The sequence below is a fragment of the Agelaius tricolor genome, unplaced genomic scaffold, assembly GCF_023055355.1.
Source record: "Agelaius tricolor isolate 1412-34295 unplaced genomic scaffold, bAgeTri1.0.p SCAF_19, whole genome shotgun sequence".
Lineage (NCBI taxonomy): Eukaryota > Metazoa > Chordata > Aves > Passeriformes > Icteridae > Agelaius > Agelaius tricolor.
This window is the reverse complement of record NW_027269279.1, coordinates 11,120,119-11,142,645: the sequence shown is the minus strand read 5'-3', so window position 1 is coordinate 11,142,645 and position 22,527 is coordinate 11,120,119. Positions and strand designations below refer to the sequence as shown.

Genomic DNA, 22,527 nt, shown 5'->3' with positions numbered 1-22,527 from the left:
TACACAGCAGCACTGCCTGCACTGCATGAACTGCATGTTACAACTGCTCTTCCAGGGACAATTATGATTTTATTTTTTAGGAAAAAAGTCTGCTGGACTTGCAGAGTTTCCATGAGATTTTTGTTATCATTTTTAACAACTATGCAATCAGATTGGCTCAACAAGATAGAGCTTTCACACTTTCTGTTCTGTAAGCAAGGACTAAATCAGAAACAGAAGTATTGGTATTATTTATAGAATTTGTAATACTTGATTTACATAAATATTTTATCTGAGATCAAAGAAATGACCCTACATTTTATTTCATACACTAATGTACTTGATCTGGCCAGATTTTGAACAGGATCAGCAATCCAAGTGCCAGCAATACAGTTTCTCAATATCCAACAATCAGAATCTATGCTTACACAGGTCCAAAACCTTCATGATGCTTTATCTTCAGGGGGAAACAGAAAGAAAAGCAGGAGTTCTAGGGCATTAAGGGTTTTGAGTTTTGTTCAGAAATACAGAGGATGAGCAGGTCCATGATGCACAGGGAAGGCAGGTACATGATGTGCACACTACAGCTGCTCCTGCCACTGCTGGCTCCTGCTATCTCACTGGTGCTCCATAAACTCTTTAAAATGGTAACATGCACTTCAATATAGCTCCAACAACTTAACTCCAATCCTTGTATTTATCATTGCTTGAAAGAACACATGTCAAAGAGCTGGTAGAAGTCTGTGGAAAGGAGAAAGTATTTCTCACCCCTACAAGTGGCATGTCTACAGCAATTTGTATTTTCTCCCAAACCTTACAACACAAAAAGCGATTAAGCAATCTGGGGAGGCCATAAATCAAATTATTCAGGTATATTCAGGTGCTGGACTACCATTAAAACAGGATCTTAAAATAGGTTTTGCTACTGCTGAAGATTACAGAGACAGTAGAAATTTCCCTGCAGATCAAGGAGGCAGCTGCATACATTTAACCACTACAGGACTTACAGATCTTGGTGAGTGAATCAACATGGGAAAGAAAAACAGTGTGGTGAGGAAAGCATTCCAGCTCCCAGAAAATTCAAGGCCACTCAACACAGCCAAGTATACAGCTATCTTCAGCTATCTTATGAATATAAGCTGAACTTCTGAAGTGAACATATACCACTAAGAATTCCATGTGAGCTGAGTGCTGGCAGCACTCCCTGCCTGGCAGGCAGCTAACACACCATCTTCTTTCTCTGTGGCAGCAGGAAAGAGGAGCAGGTACCCCTGCAGCCTCTCCTCTGCTCAGGCCCAAGGAGCACCTGGACAAGGCTGCAGCCAAGAACAAGGCCCCTCTTCCCAGCTGCCCCCTTCTCCAGGTGTCCTCCTGAGCTGGAGCAGGAGGTGGGCACAGCTTTTCTTCTGGAAGCAGTTACACATTTTCAAAGCTTCTCCTGCCAAGGCAGCCCTTCCTGTCCCTTTGGTGCACCCTGCCCTGGGAAGCACAGGGGCACAGAGCAGTGTCCTGTCATCCCAAGGGGTCCCCAGCTGGGACATGGCTCCCCAGGAAGGGAGTGCTGTCAGGAACAAGACTGCTCTGGGCTGCAGTGCATCCCCTCTGCAGAAACAAGGTATCAAATGAATAACCCCCCCCAAATCTCTGAGCAAGATGTAGAAATCAACCCACTACCAGCAGTGGGCTTCCAATACCAAGAGTTTAACTAGCTTCTCACAGAAGGTAGCAGTCCATATTTAGGGTAGAAATCAACCATAATTGCTCAACAACTCCACTTACTTTAAAAAAATTCTTACTCCAGAAAACACAGATATCTATTTACAAAACTGTATGCTGCCAAAATTTTAAGTACTTCTATTGTACACCCATCCTTTGATTTAATAAACTATGCATCTGAGGCGGTTAATGTGCATTTCAAGGTATATTAAAAACGAGAGATCAAAAATTAGCATTAGCCCAGGTAATCTCTGCCAACATTTTGCTCCAGCTATGCTAACTAGACCCTGTCTAGCATTAAGCTCATCAGTTCTAAGCCACTTTTACCCTCTTAGGTCTAACCTGTGAATGTGATGCTAATAGCAATAGGCACACTTTAAGCTGAATTCAAAATGACAGAAATTTCACGCATCTTCTTCTGCAAACTTTCCAGATCAGGAAGCAGGTTAACTCTGAAACTCTCTGCTTCTAACACACCTGCTAAAAACCTTTATTATCCAACCATCTTCCAGAAATCAGTGTCTCCTGTTTAAATTAATACCATTACAGTGGCCAGAAACCTTGGCTGATCAAACAGCTGCAGTAAACACCAAATACAGGTCTGAATGCAAGCTGAAAATTTTCATCCCACACAAAAGGACAACTTGGACAGGAGACTAAAACCATCACAAATACATTTAGATCATTATTTAATTTAAGTTATTATTTAAATTTATAATATTAATTGGGTAACTGTTTGACTTTTTAATGTGTACTTGAATCAGAAAATAGTAACCCACTTTATACAGGTGAAAAAACTGAAGACCCTTCAGATGTATCTCCAAGCTGGAAAATGCAAGAAACTATACAAAGGCACAAGGAATACCCTTGTGGGAAGAAAAGAAAAAAATAAGTAAAAGAAATGAAGACATGCAGAAGCAGACCTGTAAGAGGAACAACTTCATCCCCAGAAGTGGTTTGCATCTGAACAACATTCAATTTTTATAATGGTAAAACCATGTGTCTGCACCAAGAGCTCTGTAAACTTGGATTTTATACCTTTGGAACTTTGCTACGGCCCTGCAATGCATTTTTGGGGGAAGACAGGCCCAGGTGTCCAATAAAGGGTCTTGGGTATGTTTTAAAAACAAATTCTAGAAGCCATTAATGGCTTAAGATTTTTCTCATCCTCCTCCCTCCTCAGTACAGTTGACCCACTTGTCTGTGGGGCCAAACAATAAAGCAGACCAGTGAACTGAGCTAGGTTAAAAATAAACACAAAATAAGGAAGTTATTTTAAATTCAGATCTCTTCATTCATCTCCTTATGAGCAAGGAGGCAAAAGGGAAGCACAGAGTCAAAACCCCTGTTCTAGAAGACAACCTCTTCTCTGCAGCAACACTGAAGTGAATTAGACACAACTCTTCCCCTGGCTCTCAGCAGCATGTAAAAGTCATCTGATATCATCAAGTCTGGTGCCCAGACCAAAATCAAGGACCTTCTGTGCAGCTTTTGGGTGCTCAATTTTGGGTTAAGCTCCCCTTTCTTGCAGGCATTATTCTCAGCTGGACTGCTGCACAGCCACCTGACACTGCAGCAGCCAAGAGACTCCTGGGATGGGGGAGATGTTTGATGCCTCTGGCTCCACAGAGGTCAAGCACACACACCTGCTAAGTGGGCTTCTGCTGGACTAATTTAAATAAAAGCCAGGTGACAAAAATAATAATAATAATAATAATAATAATAATAATAATAATAATAATAATAATAATAATAATAATAATAATAATCTCAAACAAAATGGGCCTTCAAGATGCAGTTCTGTGTTGAATTCAGTGCTACTGGTACAACTTCAGCAGCAAAATCACATGTTTACACATTTGGATATGTAAGGCTCCCATGGCTCATGTTCAGATCTTGAGTAAGCTTCACTTCAAGCAATCACACACTACTCTTGGAATTGACCTCAGTTTTGTTCTTCAAATGTGGCATAAAGTATCTAAATTTTTATTCATCTTAATTATTAGTTGAAATACAGATTTACACAAACACTGCTGGGGTATGTATGAACTGAAAGACAACAAACAGATAAACATACTGAGGGAACCACTTGAGGCATGGGCTCTCACTGCACTCAGTTCATTGTAACTGCAGGATGCTCAAAGGTCTTTTAGAATTAGTTGGAATGTTTTCTTAATCCAGCAAGAGAGGTCACTGACCAATAAAGCTGAATGGTTTTATCCAGAGTTGAAAAGCCTAAAGACAGATGCTGAGGTTACACACACCCTTCTGCAGTGGCAATGCCACAGTCCCACCTCCAACCTGCCCCAGAGCCAGCTCAGCTCCTGCTCAGCTGCAGGGACTGGAGAGCTCCTGGCTCTGAGTCCTGATCTCAGCACAGGGGACACAGCAGCTATGGCTCATCAACAACGAGATCCATTCTTGTGAAACTTTCTAATTACTTTCCCATTAATCTGTGCTATTATCAAAATCAAGAGGGTTTCCCCAGCAGAGCTCTGCTGATAAGCAAAGGAGCTGCACAGCTCTCCCTCCTTCAGAGGAAGCCACAAGAATCCTTTCCAGTCAGGATCACATCCTTCCCACACCACCCTCTCTCCTGCTTTGGGTAATACACTCCAGGGCACAGTATTAGGTCAAAGCATAAGCCTGATGAACAAAGTAAGTTGAAAAAACAAGACAAACCTGCTGAGGATAAGGAAATACTTTTAAATCAATATGGAACTGAAGCGGTATATTTGAAGGAAAAAAACAATTATTATAAAATTCTGTGGTTAAGCTTTCAGAACTAACTACTTTTAAAGAAATTATAAGTCAGTTTTTAGTTCTGGCAGATTTGGGGTTGATTTTACTGTTGCTCATTTTTAAATCCTCAGCCATAAGGACACTTTTAGGAAGAAGAAGGAAAAAAAAAAGAAAAAAACCGAACACTTAAGCTTATGGCTACCTTTGTGGCATGACAGAAATACTACAAAGTGTTAAATTAGTTTTCAAGGGGACTGGTTTTTTGATGCAGAGTGCAAGAAGTATTTGAAGCAGTCTGAAATAGAGGAGGTGAAAGCCACACAGGAAGAATGAGAAGGAGAGGAAAGCAGATGAAAACTGAAACACCACCACTCTAATTGCTATTAGCAGGGAGGGTTTTGCATGTGCCCTGTGACCCACTATTTCATTCCTACCATATACAGACACATTCGAGTTATCTCTGTGTTCAACTTCTAAGAGTTTCTCCTGTTCTCTAGAATTAGGTTCACCCCTTGATATTATTAAGCAACTAACACTAAACCAGGTGAAAAATTCTTTAGAAGAGGTCAGTTCCTTGCTATTCCCAATGGAGAAGGAAATATAACTAATCCTTAGCTTGATTTAATGAACAATAAAAGGTTCACACAGACTCTGCTTGTGCAAATTTCCTTTTACAACAAGTACACCTGACACTGTCTTAGGACCTGAAGCCTGTATCCCCACACAGCAGCATGTGAGTGTCCAGTCAGCTCCATCTGAAGCTGAATTAAGAAGCAAATTAATCATTTATCTAACTGGAAAACTTAAGATATGCTCTGAAGGAAAACTTGTGCCTAAAAAATTGTTACCTGATTGCAGTTACCAGAAATATCTGGTGATAAGTAACTGAGACACATTTCACACTACTGAGCAGCAAAGAGGCAGCTGCATCAAGGGAACTGCCTGGATTTGTGAGCAGGAAGGGAGAATCCAAGTTCTGCCCCAACTCCAAATGAAGTCATCTCTGGTCTTGAAAAAACCAATGAAGCAGAAATCACCATGGCCCTGTACCAGGATTCAGAATTCCACCTTGACTAAGACAATATGCATTTTTAGATGGGAGGGGAAGGAAAGAAATAATAAAAAATAAATGTTCACTCCCCAAACATTTCTTAATCTCTTCATTCTTTTCCAGCAGAGACTGTCAAGACTAAAAAATGCAACAGGTTACAGTCCAAACCAGCATACTGCTGAGGAGCACAGCCATACAGGGGGCTGAGGCAGCCTGGTAGGACTGAATTTATAATGCTCCCTTATCCCAGCTGATGGGCAAAACAGCAATGAAAAGAAACAAAGATGCCAGGCACAGGGGGGCCACCTTTAGACCCCAATCCCTGCACACTGGAACACAACATTGCTGGTAAACCAGCCTCTGTCACTGCCACAGCCATGTCCAGCACGGTGGGAGAACAGCAGAACATGGGCAAGTTCAAAGCACCTCCCCAGAAGTCCTCCTCCTCCTCCTCCTCCTCCTCCTCCTCCTCTGCTGAGGGATGAGGGCTCAGCTGCACACAGCAGCAACAAGAGGGGGTGGCACAGCTGCCCCAGTGCCTGGACAGGGTGGCTTCCTCCCACAACAATGGGTTGGCTGTATATTGAGAAGTCTGTTTCTCTACTTAAAAAGGTAATTTCTCCCTTCTTAAATGTTATATATTAAAATAAATAATATAATTTATTACCTTATCTACTAAAGAGAGATGTAACATCTGTACATTTTTGATTCACTGTCTAGGTATTTTATGAAACCAATTTACACCACTAATGTCTGATCTATTTATCAGAAAGAAAATTAACCTCCTAAGCTGTATTTGGAGTTTAAAACCCTCACCAAGTTTTAATGTACTCTCACATTTAATCAAAATCTCCAAAGTTCTGCTGAACAATATCAGGAATATCAGAAAACTCACTGAAATGCACAGGGAGGAAAATCTCTGTTGTGGGAATACACAACCATTCCTTGTTTTAAAGGTGGCAGAAATTAATCCAATTGTTGCATTAGAGTAACATCACAATTAGAACCCTAAACCAGAACTGTCCTTAGACCTTTACCAAAACACACATGCACAGCTGGAGATGCCATAGTCTTAAAAACATCCTTACATTGAACCTGTGAAATCATCAGATGATCAAGATTAGAGCTCAGTGAACACCAATGATACTCCTACACACCCTTTGCTATTTACACTAGGAAAAGGGAAATTATGAAAAGTGACCTTAATAATTTTCACAGATTTCTGCATTTAAATCATGTTCTACTGGAATGCATTAAATCACTTAACACACAACATATAGAGCTCCAGGTTCTGTTTCCCAGCAATTTTATGTTTCATATCAAAGAGATGCGACTATATTAAAAAAACTCATCACCTCTCCTCAGCTTCAAAATACTGCAGTACTGCTAAAAAAAAATTCTATTTTGAACTTTCTCCTCATACAACATCCCAGCTCACTATCCACATCATCTTCCTCTGGCTTGCAGTATGCTTTGGAGTGCCAGCTGAGGGGCTGGTTCTGCTGCAGAGGACCTGGAAGGACTGTCTAGACCCACACAGCAGCACATATGCAAGAACAGGCTGAGGGAACAGTGGTTTTCCTTGCCCAAGTTCAGTAGGATGCTCCTGGCACACCTTCTCTGAGTGGCATCGCTCTGGAGCTCACTGTACAGCTGCAGTCAGGGAGAACTCAGGTTTGCAGACAGTGAACATCCTGTTCTCCTAAGACATTTGATGCTACAGAGCATGATGGTTTTGTTTAAATCCTCACTATTATATGGGTCAGGAATGACTTGTTTTGGTCATGTTTCAAACAGCTGCCAAACAGCAGCTAAAAACACTAACTGAGCTATGCTGTATTGATTGCAGCATGGAATTTAAATTTTCTCAAAATTTATCACCTTATCTCAATATTTTTAATAAATTTTGCCTAACAAATATGATCATGCTGTTACACTGGGCAATCAAGTGGTGATATTCTAGATTATATCAAGTCCAATATAAAACAATTTTCAAATGTATTTTTAAGTTCTGAAGAAAATACCCAAGACTCTTAGACACTACAGTAACAGTGTCTTCCCCAAACTGGAAATAGTTAGCACAGTATTTTCAGTAACAGTGTCTTCCTCAAACTGGAAATAGTTAGCACAGTATTTTCAAAATCCATCTACTAATTTCCAGAAGCCTAATTATTTCTAGTGGAGAAAATCTCAGCCTTCTAGAGAATCCAGGCAAATCAAAGTCAGAATAGGACACTATTTCCAAGCTGACCATTCTTCATTTTGCCAGAAAGTCACATAAACCCTATTCAGTGTTTCTAAACTTATAGAAATAGTTTTACTACAATCAGCAAGGCAAGATGAAAAATAAATGGATTAGCAGAAATGTTAAAATGTTGCAGTTTAAGCCTGCAACAATATGCACAGATTGTGCTACAGCCATTGCCACTGATTAGGTGCACTTTTACTCTTTTTGCTACTATATGAAATTAAAATGCTATAACCACTGCAGCAAAATACATTAGAATGACCAATGGAAATGTTTCAGAAAACAACACTATATATTTAATAACTTGATAAATAAGATAGCCCATCTCCAGCCCCCCTTCTATTTGTCAGAACACTTTTTAATAACTGTTAATCTTGTTGCTGGTAATGTCAAATCAGTATGTAGCAGATTTTGAATATATTAATACACATATGTATTTCAGGGGGAAAAGCATACTTGCTATGGATTACTAATAACTTGTATTGGAAGCCACCCAGTATTTTACTCCCTCACAATCAACAGCCCTGAGCCCTACAGCCCCAAGATACAAAGTCAAACTAAAGCAACTGATCTGAGCCACCTCAAAGCACAAACTAAAGCAAACAATGCCCTATTTTAAATTTATTATCATTCAAGAAGAATTGGATGCTTCACAAGCTTTAAACCAGTTCATTTTCACCCTTACCCCAAATATCAGATGATGTCATGCAAGATGTACTGGCTAAACTGGTTTAACTGCTACAAGCTGGATGCACTGTTTAGATTTTCTTGTGATAAATTACTTTGCAGCAATGAAACTGATTCAGTTAGTTTTAAACAACTATCTTCACCTGCTTTTTTAAAGTAGCTTGGGCTGTTATTGCTCCTCCTCACACAACTTGACAGCTTGCTACTTTACTTTGTTTAACTCCCTAGGAACAACAGGGAGCAGTTTTCACCACTTCTGAATTCAGTCCACAGCATGAACAACTGGAGTGCTGTAAGGAAGTCTGAGATACACAGCTCATCCTGAGGAGTGTGGGATCTGCACTTCCCTCTGAAGCTTGCACACATTTTCCACTATTCCACTATTTCCACTTCTTCCCAGAGAATTTACTAAATCTGACAACTTACTGAGAATCCACAGTGGAGATTTATGGAGGATGCACAGAAGGAACTCCAGACGTGGCCTGCACTCTGCAGAAGCCACCAAGGCTGTTCTCCTGGTCGGCATGAAGTGGCTACTTGAGAATGATCAATGCACATCTTCTCCTAAGGCCAAGCAAGCTGTTTCCAGAGCTACCAAACATGATCATTATTGCAAGTAAGAGGCCAGGCCTGGTTCTCTGCTCTAGGTATAACCCCAGAATTAACCTAATTTTGCTCGTTGTCCACTGCATCAGCATTTTTATACTTCCTTGCTTGACCATCATCTCTTTCATGGAAAATGCTGGAGAAGGGAAGGGGCAGGAAGAACACATAAACGACCAGATACCTACAGCTGTATAATGAAATTAGTCTGCATTTTCTCCTCTCAAACACACAGCCTCATTTTATCACCACCTGGCTAAAGGCAACATAGAAGACAGCAAAGGAACACAGGGAAAGAGAGGGATACAGGTCTTCAGGAGGAAGGCATAGAAGCAAGCAGAAAAGAAGTGAACACTGGATTAGGTATGCAAATGACATTAAATTGCCAGGAATTGAGAATACTAACGAGGACAAAATATGAGAGGGAAGCAAGCATTCAGAAGTCAGGCAAAAATAAGTTAAGTATTTGAGACCAGTATTTCACAGTGGGACTGAAATCTAGCAAATTCTGTCAGTAATGAGCAAAACAGGAATGAACAAGGAGCACAAACTTTCAGCTGCATGGAAACAGCAAAATAGTGTGATTTTAAACTTTTCACATACTCACAGACATGTTGGGTTTTTCCCGGGTTTTTTTTTTTGTACAAATGCTGCATTATTTCATCTGCAATTCAAGTCTCAATTTTAAATTGCCCAAACTAAGGGAAAACTCAAAAGATGGCATTGCCTGAGAGGCTGCAGAGCTGACACAAGGACAGAACACAACAATGCAACCTAAACAACCAGTCACTGCAGGTTCCCTGCCTGTGACACTGTGTAGCTAAGCCTGCACTGGCTACTTTAGGAAAGAAACTTCCCTAATGAGAAACACACGTACCTATGGAACTATGGGCAGAGGCTGAACCTACAAAAAACCAGATTCAAATTATAAACAAGGCAAACTTACAGTTATTAAGCTGCAAATGAGACTTTTCATGAAAGAACTCTATGCAACATGTAACTGTAGATTTGTATTAAGCAGAGTTCTTTGAAGCTCAGGCATTTGTGAAAAGATGTTACAGAGGAAGCATATATAAAGTATCAGACTTGGATTCAATTACACTTTATAGAGCAACTCACTAGCAACGCTACAGCCCTAATTCCTTGCACGATAAAGCAAACTACACACCCTACTTACAGTACAGAAAAAACTATTATTTCTTTCTTCCACTAAATTTATTTAGCATACAAATAAACTTCAAAATTTCCACAGGATAATTTACTAATCACCACCCCAAACTGTTAATTTATCTAATACCCAGGCACCAACGGCTCATCTGCACACTCCCACTCTGTTTCGGCCCAAAGGCAGCCAAGGCAGCCAGAATCACATGCTCTTGTGCAGCAGAAAATAAATGAGTGGTGCACACAGAATGCAGGAGCAGTGACAGAATTTGGCCAGGTAACTGTCACCACCTGTGCCACCTCAAGCTGCCCGTCTTGTTCCTTCCTGCCCCAATGCCCCCACCACATTCACACAGCACTAAATGGGACTGCAAGGTGAACCCAATTAACAACCTGAACTACATCTTAACCCCCCACTTTCTGTTTGTAATAGTCCCAGGGAGGTGCAGTAGCCCAGCAGCTGCTGTGTCACCTGAGGGGACAGCCAGAAGCAGCAAACACTGTGCTGTCCAAGTGTCCCCTCAGCTCTGGCAGTAGCTGCCTTCAGCTAGAGGGACACAACCCCTACTGAGCTCTGAAATTTAAAGTTTCCCTGTCCACATATCACCAGTGCCAAGCCCCAGTAAGGCTAAAGCTGATTACTGACACCCACGGTAACAGGACTAAATGCACAGGGGGGTGACAGGTGACACACAGCACTGCAGGCAGCTGAGGCTGCATCCATGCCCTGGTGCTGCTGAGTGTGTACCTGGCCCTTACCGTGGCTGGCACTGCTGCTTTCCTCCCTGATGCAGAGATTAAGGTTCCTTTCTAAAGCAAATGTCTTCATCCCTTGTGAAGCCCAAAAGCCCTGTCCAGTAGTACTTTCACTTACACAGAGTGTCCATAAGGTCATCAAGGAAAAGCAAATTAGTCATAAGGGAAAGGAGAGAGGAAAAAAATAGGGACATGAGAGCAAACACTCAAAATACCATATCTGATTCAACCCTGAAGAGTTTAATTCCACACTTCGATTACTACATCTAAAATTGTTATTTCACTCTTTAAAAATTGTTCATCTAGTGTAGCTGTACACAGACTGAGCAAACCTTCAAGTAATTTCAAATCAAGATGTGCAATTTTCCACTGTGCATTCTTCACATGCCTCCTAAATCTAATGTGATCACTCACTGAAGAATGGCATCCAATACTGCTCTGTGCATGTTAAAATTAAGCTAACTACATGTTATTAAGCATTTTCCTCACTGCTTGAAAACATCTCTAAAGAAAACACTAACACCCATATATTAAGATGACAAACATTGTTTTACACATTAAATTAATGTATACCCATGATGTCAACTTTTATTAAAAGTTAGCAATAAGCTGATCTCTGCATTCCAGTAAAATTAACATGTTTCTCTAAGAAAAATCAAGTATGGGAAAAAACCTCCACAGGCTAAACTTTTCTGGCTTTGTTTTTATATAAATGGACAATTCTGTAAAGTCTCAAAAATTACCAAGTTTGTCATATCAGTTGGAATCAGCTGTGTGTGTTCTAATAGATTACAAATAGATTTCTGAGACAATGATGTATTCTTAGTGTCACTGTGTTGACATGTGCAGAGACTCTTTCCTCCAATGGAAGTGGTCCTCAGCATGATTTTCACAACCATCAGTGATTTCTGCATGTATTTTGGACTCCTGTATTCCCAGTGGCAGAGGGGGCGCAATCCAGAGAAGTTCAGAACATCCTTAAACTGCATAAAAATGTCCAGCATGTCACAGTGAGTCCAGAATGGCAGAGCATCCAGCCCACAAAATTCAAAATAAACACAGTAAATACAGTCAATATTCTAAAGGACTTAAAAAGGACACTGAGAAAATAGAGATTACTAATGACTGTCAAACAATCTGCTGGAAGCTGTAACCCACAAGACACCAATACTTGTATGTATACAAATAAGAGGTATATTTCCAATCAACTCCTTTTACTTATTTGTCTCATTGTATAGAAACATCACTCTGGAGATTTTACTAAAACAGAACCTAAGAGTAACTTAGATAGTAAATAACTTCTAGCCATTATTGTATGAAATAGACATCTATGTTTTAAAAAGTCAGGCTTTATGTAATGACCTTCTAAAATTGAAATGCAATCTCACAGTCACTGTGACAAACTTCCACTGAAGCACCTTCACTCCTCCCAATTTCAGTGGTTATTATTTACCAGAAAGGTACATGTGCCAAGTCGATTGTCCCGTTTTCAAGCAAAATATCCTGTGCTAGTGGGTATTTATGTCAGGCTGAATGAGAATTGTCATCTTCACAGCCAGGCGTTCTAAACGATATTTAGGTACTTGGTGATTTTGACCTCCAAGTCAATCGGTACGAGTAGCTAGCTCACTGTGGCCGTCCTTCCTTTGGGAACGAAACCCCGCCGTACGTTTGCCCAAAATAATTTTACAGCGTTGAATTCAGATGGAAGGTGTTGTTCAGAGGAGGGGAGGGCGTGCAAAAACAACACCACAACGCAAAAAAGAGAAAGAAAAAAATAAAAAAAAGGCCCCGCTAAAGGCACCACTGGAGACTACACCGGACGGGGGTAGGGAACATGCAAACGTAGTGCCTCCTTTATGGAACCAGCGCAACTGCATGACGGTGCAGGATGCGGGCCGCGGGCTGTGCAGGCGCTACACATGGCCAGCGCTGCCCGCCGACCCGCGCAGGCCCGGCCGGCAGCGGGTTCTGTAAATAACCCTCGGAGGAGGGTTAATTAAAAATGGCGAGCAGCGTAGCTGCCTGCATACAATGAGCGGCCGGGCAGGGCAGGGCTGCAGCCCCCAGCCCGCCCCGCCGGGGAGCCCCGCGACAGCCGCGTCCCCTTCGCCCGCCCCAGGCAAAACCCTGCCCCGGAATCACGGCAACTACTTTGCCCGGACCCCCCATGCCCCCCCCGGCTCGCCCCACGCCCGGCGGGAGGCTCCGAGGGTCCGGGGGCGCGGGGCTCCTTTTGTAGCGGCGCTTCCCCCGCGCCCTCCCCCTCCCGCGGTGCGAATTCCTGCGGAGCCCCCCGAGCCGTCTCCCCCCGGCCCCGCACCGCAACTTTCCCCGGCGTCCCCCCGCAGCCCCGCCGAGCAGCGCTCCCCGCGCCCCGGAGCCAGCAGGAGCGGCCCGGGCAGAGCGTGTTTACCGCGGAGAGCGGCCCAGGATCCCCGAGGGGACGCGGCGGTGGGGGAGCCCCGGGAGCGGGGCAGAGGAGCGAGGGGGAAACTCTCCGCGGAGTTGAGGGCGCGGGCCCTGGCCGGCTTTACCTTCCATCTCCATGTCCTCGGGCTCGCTCAGCTGCTGCTCCCCGGGCTTCTGGTGCTGCTGCTGCTGCTGATGGTGGTTCATGTCGGGCTGGGGCTGGGGCTCGGCGGCGGCGGGCTGGGCCTTTCCCGCGGGGGGCTGCGGGCCTGTGTCGGGAGGGGAAGGGGCGGAGGAGCGGCGGGGCCTCGGCAGCGGCCGGGACTGAGCGCCCGGCTCGAGGGGCTGCGGCGGGGCTCCGGCGAGTAGGGAGCGGGGCGCCGGCGGAGGCAGCGAGACGCGCACGTATTTACTCGCTATTCGCCCAATCTCGGCGGCGGCACCCGGTCGGGGAAAAGGGGCTGGGAGGAGGGTCCGGCCGGGGGCGGCGGCTTCCCCGGGGGCCGGAGGGGAGGGGACCGGGAGGGGGGGACGGGAGACCCGGAGTCAGGGCCCGGCGGCGCTCGGCGCTTCCCCTTCCCCCGGCGAGGTGTCCGCGGCGCTGCGAAGTCGGGGAGGCGCCGCGGGGCCCCTGCCGTGCCCTCCCGCCCCCCCCGGCGCCCCGGCACCGCCGCTGGCCGACGCCCGGCTCGCCGCTCCCGGCCCGCGGGCCGCCCCCGTCGCCCGAGCCCCGGCGCGCTGCTGCCGCTCCGCCGCCGCCAGCGCTCTGTGCCTCAAAATGGCGGCTGCGGTAACGCCGTGAAATGTCACATCCGCATGAGGGGGAACAGCCCGCAGCCGGGGAGGGAGGGAGCGAGCGAGAGAGGGAGGGGAAAGCGCCGCGGCCGCCGCCGCCGCCCCAGGAGGCCGGAGGGGCGGGGACAGGGGCCGGGCGCCGCTGCCGCCGCGGCCTCCCCGCAGGGCCGCCGCCGCCACCTGCGCGGGGAGCGCTGCGGCCGCCGCTCTGCGCTGCCCGCCGGGCCCTTCGCGGCCGCTGCGCCGGGCTGAGACCCCGCTGCTCGCCCCGGCTCTGGCTGGCGGGGGTCGCGCCCCGTGCTCGCCGTGCGGGCCCGGGCAGGGAGCGGAGGGAGCCCCGCACGGCCGCGCACCGACACCGGCCGGCTCGCGCGGGACCGCGGGGCCCGTGGGCTCGGTTGCCTCTTGCGCCCGGGCCCGCGGGTGTGTGGCTGTGCGGGGCTCATGGCGAACCTGCCCCGCCCGGGCCTGCAGCCGGAGCCGGGCTGGCCGGGCCGGGGGCTCTGGACCGGGGGCTCTGGACCGGGGTGGGCCCGTCCCGTCCCCGGCGGGCACTCACTGCTTGTGCGGCATGGGCCGGCGGGTAAAGGACGGGTTTGTGGCATGTGTGGGAAGGGAAGAATCTGCTGTAAACAAGACTGTTCCTCGCCTGTATGCCGCTGTTTTATCATGGGCCTTGTCCGGAGGATGTAGTGGCTCCCAGGGAAGAGACCTGTCTGTTTTCCCAGGATGGATGGAGAAAGCAGGGGTGCGGGTGGATCAATATTATCTGCTCCGTCCAGGCTGCGGTTAGAGCAATGAAGGAAGCAACTTCATTTCAGGATGAAAGTGTAGTTGGAAGGTCGTGCAGAGTTCCATTAAACAGTCCAGTGTTTACTTCAGGCTCCTGGGAAACAGGCAACAGGACAGGCTCCAAAGGGAAGGACTCAGAACATGCACAACTGGGACTCCTGAAGGGACTGAAAATGTTCCTAAGCAGACAGTGCTGGTCTGCCTGCAAGTAGATAAATGAATTTTTTAAAATTACTTTTTTTTTTTTTTAGTTTATAAAATGAGCGAAGCAAAACCGTTCTGAGGGGAACATTCAACATTGGCTTCTCAGCAGCACAGGAGTCTAGAGGGGTGGGCAGGGGAGGAAATTAATTTCCAACTGTGGTGTGTGAAGCCCTGCCTTAAGAAGTAAATTCTAGGTCTAGAAAATGGAAAAATAAGGAAAGACAAGGATAGTAGTGGGAGGATCAGGTTTTACAAGCACTTCATTTGATAGTTTGCTTCTCAAAAAGTATATTCTGACTTTCCCTGTTCCTCTGAATTTTCAAAAGCTTTTTAAAGGAAAGTGAATTCCAGATCTGGAAGTTATTTGTTGGTATTGATCCAGTCAAAAAACATGACAAATCTGCCAAATCTGGGTTTACAGTGTCTCAGCAAAAGAGGGAGATTAGGACAGATGTTCAGACAGAGATTGATGCACGTATCTTTAGTCTTATGTCCTAAACTTTGAATTCCCCACTGCCAGGCTTTCCCTATAATTACCTCTCAGAAGAATTACTCTTTCCTAATGACTTCCATTCCAACCTCCTAAATCATACACAGGTTTAAACTCATCCCTCCATCCTCCCTTCCAAGTGATCCCCAATACAGGATGAACCAGTATGTCACAACAGGAAGGTGGCTACAGGTATTATCTGATTTTTCAGCCACGGACACTGGGCTTGTGGGCAAGAATGAGTCCCTAAAATTAACTGTAGGCTGATGTTAACATGAACCTTAAAAACATTATTTTGTATGCAAAAACTTCTCTGAGCTTCTGTTCATTCTAAGGTAGATATTTTTCCAAAATTGTTGAAATAATGTTCCAAAAATCCTCCTATTTTAGGGGAGTAAAAATTGTGCAAAATTCATCTGTACAAATCCTTTACTGTGGAAAAGTGTAAAATGTAGTATTGAAGAGAGAGGCAGGAATTTTCCTGCCATTAACTGTGTGTGAGAGCAATGCATCATCAGTTTGTGAAGGCAAAATATCAAAATCTAGCACTTGACTGTATATTCCTAATTTAAGTCAACTTTATCTTTTGAGAGTCCAGCTACAATAAAGGTCTAAAGTACCTTAAGATGTTTTGAAAAGATATATGAAAATGTGTCATTTATATTGTGCAAAAATAGCAACATTATATTAAGAATTTATTCAAGTATTTATATTTAAGAGGGAATAAATTTTGAGCATATAGTAATGTTAAATGCATTTATGAAATAATTAAAAAGTCATTTTATACCTCATCAGCCAGTGATTGTAGCAGTGTGATTTGATTGTTTCTAAGCAGGAAATATAAATCTTATTAACTGTTGAGCCTAAGGTGAAGTCCAGATCTCAACATATGCTAACACTTTATCCTAAATACATGAATAATATGTCTGCTGAATGTTCCTGGCCCTTTAGCACTCCCTCCTGAAATTTTCTGCTCTCCAGCACAGGACACAAAGGCTCTGTCCTTTGAAGGAAAGGATGGTCACCTTCGTACAACCACCTGACTATGTCACTGCTGCCAGCACTTCACACTGCCTCCATTCCAGCACTGATTCCAAATCACTCATCCAGCTGATCCAGAAATTCCTCCTGTTTTCTTACAAATCTGTTTCTGCACTGCACACCACATCCTCCAGTGACTCCTGTCCACTCTAGTTCTGATGGCAAATTCCTTGTGCAGGAAAGTTGGGCAAATCTCTGACATGGGTTAGTGATACTTAAAAAAACTAAATACTACTAGCAGGAATATTGTGATTAGAGTCTAGGTATCCATTCCTTTCATTCTTGTCCTTGATTTCGCACTCCTTCCTTTCATTTCTTACTCCCATAACAGAATCTTCTCTAAAGTTTGGCCTCTATCCTGTCTCCCAGTGCTGTCCCTCTTGGCCAGGTGCCCTGCAGAGCACTGGGCCATCTGGTGAAGCTGCACCTGAGCATGGGATTTCATTTCCCCCATCCAGGCATAGGGCAGCAGGCAAAGGGGATTTCATCTCCCCTGTCCAGGCCATGGGGCAGCAGGCAAAGGGAATTTCATCTCCTCCATCCAGGCATGGGGCAGCAGGCAAAGGGGATTTCATCTCCTCCATCCAGGCATGGGGCAGCAGGCAAAGGGGATTTCATCTCCCAGGTCCAGGCCAGGGGCAGCAGGCAAAGGGGATTTCATCTCCCAGGTCCAGGCCAGGGGCAGCAGGCAAAGGGGATTTCATCTCCCAGGTCCAGGCCAGGGGCAGCAGGCAAAGGGGATTTCATCTCCCCCATCCAGGCCAGGGGCAGCAGGCAAAGGGGATTTCATCTCCCCCATCCAGGCATGGGGCAGCAGGCAAAGGGAATTTCATCTCCCCCATCCAGGTGTGGGGCAGCAGGCAAAGGGGATTTCATTTCCCCTGTCCAGGCCATGGGGCAGCAGGCAAAGGGGATTTCATTTCCCCTGTCCAGGCCATGGGGCAGCAGGCAAAGGGGATTTCATCTCCCAGGTCCAGGCCAGGGGCAGCAGGCAAAGGGGATTTCATCTCCCCCATCCAGGTGTGGGGCAGCAGGCAAAGGGGATCCCCATGTGTGCCCGGGTCAGGAGGGCTGGGGCTGGCTGCAGCCTCTCCACATTCCCTCCACATTACTCATCCTAATGAGATGGAGTTAGAGGTGCTAGCGTCTTTAAAATGCCATTGAAGAGATGGGCTTTGTTTTGTGAGGCTGACCTGCTCCCCAGCCTCCCTGAAATGTAAAAATAAACTCAAGTCGGGCTGTTTATTTTTAAAACACTCACAAGCCATGTCTGTGCACCAGGCTGAGCCTTCAGGACCCAGAGAGAGCCCCGTGTGTCCCTGTGCCTCTGCCCTCCAGGAGAGATCCTGACCGTGGCAGAGCCAGAGAGGTTCATCCTGTCCTGCTCTGGGGTACCCCCATCCTCAGCAGGGCCTGATGGCCACAGCTTGGGAAACCGTGGGAGGGAACTGCAGAAAACTGGAGGAAAGGAGGAGGGTGCTCAGCCCATCCTGTGGCCCGTGCAGAATCAGGCAGACCAGGCGTGTTTCTGCCAGCTTGTTTCCTCCCTGCTGCAGGAAACCTTGCTTCCCACTTGGCTCCATTTGCTGCCCTGGCTCCAGCCTAGAGATGGCCTCTCCTGGCCAGTGCAGAGCTCATTTCCAGCACCACGGATGGTGCTCCATGATGTGTGCAGGTGGCTGTGTCTATAATTAAGAAGATGTATAGCCATTTAATGACAGAAAGGCAATTACACCAGCACACACCCTTAATACAGATTCACTAAACCAGCAGAACTGGGGTTGCTGCTTGTGCAGCTTATTCTGCTATGGTTGTGGATGAATATCCATTAATGCAGACGTGCCTCTGTGCCAGCAGGCACTGACACACTCATGCCACTGAGTGTGCCCCACTCAGGCAGCCTCTTCTGGTCTCTCATAGTTTTTCTCCTCCAGCTCACATCAGGCACATCACAATCAGACACTTGCTGCCACAGTGATAAAAGTAGTTTGAATTATCTCATGGTGGCCAGAAGCCCCCCATTCCATTGTTCTACTGCTTTAACCCATTGCCTTTGCTGCCTGGGTTGCTTTGTACTTGGAAAGAGTGAAAGAAACATTTATTTAGGGACCCAAAGAACCATATCCATTGTCCCAGATGCTCTAGATCAACAGAATGGCAAACCAGAGACTTTCCAGCTGACACAGGTGATCAGTGGCTCTTGCAAACACCTTCAAGCTGAGTGTGGAGAAAGAAACAATCACAAGCCTCCTGCAGCACATGAGACAGGAAGCCAACAGGCAAAAGCCATAAAATGCTGTTAAAGGTTCAAAATGAGCAGGGAAAACTAGGTTATTTGTTTGACTGCTGTGTATGGATTTAGCGATAGCAACTTGTTCCACAAGTAGTGGGATGGATGGAGTTGCATGCCCTGTAAATGTATTTTCTACATTTTGTAACACTCAGTATCCTGCAATAACCTCAGTCTTTTATGGCTTTTCTTTCCAGTGGCAAATGGCTCTGAATAACCCCAGTCTTTCTCTGAGCAAGGGCTGGACTCAGTGACCTCTGAAAGTTGCTCCAAGCTGCAATAATTCCATGGTTCTTTAATGTGCCAGCAATTTCCACAAAGTATGCAGGTATTTCCCACTTCAGTTTTTTGCCCCTTTACTGGTTGGTGGTTTTTTTGAGACTGATGGACAGGAAGACAGTGCAATAACTTAAGCCTTGTTCCCTCAGAAAACTAGGGTAAAATACATAATTACAGCATTTTCAGGGATGTTCTCAATACAGAGATCTTTGGTTTGATGATTTCTCTTTGATCACACAAACATATTTTAAGGAGAGATATAAATCCTTATTCCTTAGTAATAAAAGGTGGTGAACCCATTACAACTGAATACACCATAATTCAAGATTTATATTATTTAAAGTATATTTCATAGTAGTTTTGCAAAGCCAGAATTTTTTATATGGCTTTCACAGGCAATCGAGACATATAATGTCATAACTATTCAAAAAAAGAACTGATACACTTTAATTCTCACAATAAAACCAGGACTGTTTTGCTGAAAACTTGAATGTTTACACCTAAGCTGGTCTCAGTTTACCATCTTTGAAAAGTCCAATGATTCTTTTTTCTCATCATATTTTATTGGACACTGTAAAGTATAAAGTCAAGTATTACAGCAATAGACATCCAAAGTAAAAAGGGAATGGAAGGTACTTTACCAGTCCAGAATGTGAGCTGTGTGTATATTAAAGTGAGTTAGTGGCCTTTTTGGAAAGAATAATGGTTTGTGTGTTCTGTCCATCCCTGTATCGCACACTCCAACAGAGTAGTGGCATCAAAATGAGGTACATTCTTCATTTAGCATAGCAATTGATCACTCTACTGCTAAAAATTTTTTAATTTTTTATTTTCCTGATTTTTGACATTAAAAGCAAGGGTCACCTGTGGCATTTGGCCACTTTTCTATTCAACTGAGAATACCAAAGAATTTCTGTGCATTTTGCCAGAGAGTTCTTGAACACAAGAAGAACAGAAACTTTCAGGTTAAGGTACCACACTGAGACTTAAGAGATGGTGCTTCAGTTCTTGTCTTTGTCACACCTGTGACACCTGTGACACCTGCTCTGTCAAGCACCAAACTGCTGACCCAGAAGACCACAGCACACATTTAAGTTGGCTTTGCCATCTAGAGGCATTAGTTGTGTGTCCACAAATGTATTTCTCTGCTTTGATTGCAGGAAAGGGACACTGAGATAGGCAGGTACTGTCTCTGCTAAACAAAATGCAATTTTTTCTGCCAGGTACTGCTAGGCAAACAAATTATGAAGGAAACTACTATGTTAAAATGAAAATTAATATAAAATAAACCATGAAAAATCTGAGGTTTTAAAATTTGAGCCATTTCTTCTCCCTGAAATGATCTCCCTTCACCTGACTGCACATTACATCCCAACCTGGGTGCTGAGTTTACCTTTTGTGTACTGTGAAGCTGATGGCAGCCCAGGCACCAGCCTGAGACTCACCCTGCCATCTAACTCCAGCAATTTCCTTATCTCCTTCCTATGCATTCTTCCTCAGAAGAAAAACCTGCCTTCACAAATCCCTTCCTACTGTCAAGGCTCCACATTAACGATGACCTCCTCTCTGACTGCTTCCTCTTCACCCTGCTCTTCACTTCATGCCCACACTTTAACAAACCAATGCAGGCCAAGGACAGCATAACCAGGGGATGCCATGGCTACATCCAGTCTGTAGCTGTCATATTAGAATAATCTGTTGTACACTGAGGGGTAGATTTGATTTCTTTTCCAATGTGTTATTTACAATCTGGCAGAGTTCAGTACAAATGTAGGAACTGATCCTGCAATCTGATCAGCCCCTGCAGACCCAGTGAAGTCAGTGGAGTCTGCACGGATGGATCAGATTCCAGTATTGAAGATTATTCTTGTAAACTGTTTCACAAGCAAACCTCACAAAATCTTATACATACATTCACATATACATACATTCACATATACATACATTCACATATACATACATTCACAAAATGACTAAATAAACAAGGCAAGTGACATCTGTAGCTGGCATTTTTACTTCATCTGAGTGTCACAGCATTGGCTGAATTGATCCTTTTTTAAGTGGCAGAGAAAAGACCCTAGAGAGAATAAAATAGAAGAAGTGAAACTGGTAACAGAGAAACTTTTAAAAGATAAGATTGGGAAGGCACACCTTTTGCTTTGAAGTGCATAAAACTAGGTCCTAGAAGACAGAACTCTCTTTCTATCACTTTGAAATGAGAGCCCTGATCCTGCAGGGAGCTCTGGGCAGGAAGATCCAAGAATCAATGCAGTGTCCTTCAGAGTCTCAAGTTTGTATTTCAGGTCAGAAATTCCCAGTAAAATGAACAAAAGTATTTTCCTTTTTTTTTTTTTTTAAATCAGAGTTATGAAGCTTCATAATTCCTACAAGAAACTCATGAAGTAAAAGCCTTTTGGCTTTTGATAAAGATGTGACTGCTGAATTTAACCCAGAGTAAGTTCTCCTATTATTAAAAATTAGAGTTCAGTAGGAGAAGTAGTTTGATTAGAACCCCCTGCCCTCTGATTGTTCAGATATCAGCCTTATTGCCACTGTCACCCTCCTGTTTTTCCTATGCTGTCTGCCAGCCAGCAAAGCTGGAGATCTCAAAGTGCAAGGCAGCCAAAAACCCAGGACAGAATAAAAAATGGTATCTTTAGTCTTTTGTCATAAAGGCTTAGAGAAACAAATGATTTTTTTTTTTTGCCACCTCCTCCTTAAGGTAATTTTCAGAGGTAGATGCTACAGACATTTGAGCAGGAATCGAGCACTAATTCCTAGAAAACTGCTCCTGATGTGTTTTTTGAGGAGGAGTTTCTCACCCCAGCAATGCCTGGGTTTTGCAGCATGTTGCAGAGAGGAGGAAGATACCAATTAGAGTAATAGAGAGAGCAGGGCTTGGAGCACAGAGATAAACATCTGGAGAGCTCCTTCAGGCAATTGCATTTGAAGACTTGAAAATAGGAGGAATTCATTTAACTGCGATTCTGAAATGGAACTGAAACTGGAGTTGTTTGCTGGTGGAATCACATAATTGTACTTCTTCCTATTGTCAGTGGCAGTTTATATTCAGAGGAATTTGGGAAGTTGGGCTTTCAAGAACAAAGAAGGAGAACTGACAATAGTGTGGGAAGCAAGAATTAAGCATGAATTAACATTTCCACGTGGTGAAGTCAAAGCCAACCATGGGATCTGGCTACCTTTATTTGTCCTCAATATTTTTCCATGAATATGAATTGTATTTAATCAAGCTGGTTTGTTACCTGACTAGGAGACAT

The 22,527-nt window shown here is 44.6% G+C and overlaps 1 protein-coding gene across 4 annotated transcripts in view; it reads right to left on the bottom strand.

Annotated features, from left to right (window-relative positions):
• USP7 (ubiquitin specific peptidase 7) overlaps nt 1-14,155 on the bottom strand; it is a 71,901-nt gene extending 57,746 nt beyond the window's left edge. For 2 of the 4 annotated variants that reach the window (XM_071444259.1, XM_071444260.1), the window contains exon 1: nt 13,484-14,155. In XM_071444259.1, coding sequence (XP_071300360.1) covers nt 13,484-13,565 — 82 coding nt within the window. In that variant the 5' untranslated portion in view covers nt 13,566-14,155. The remainder of the gene's footprint in view (nt 1-13,483) is intronic. The other 2 variants (XM_071444256.1, XM_071444257.1) reach the window with 2 other exon arrangements.
• Nucleotides 14,156-22,527: the final 8,372 nt, after the last annotated feature.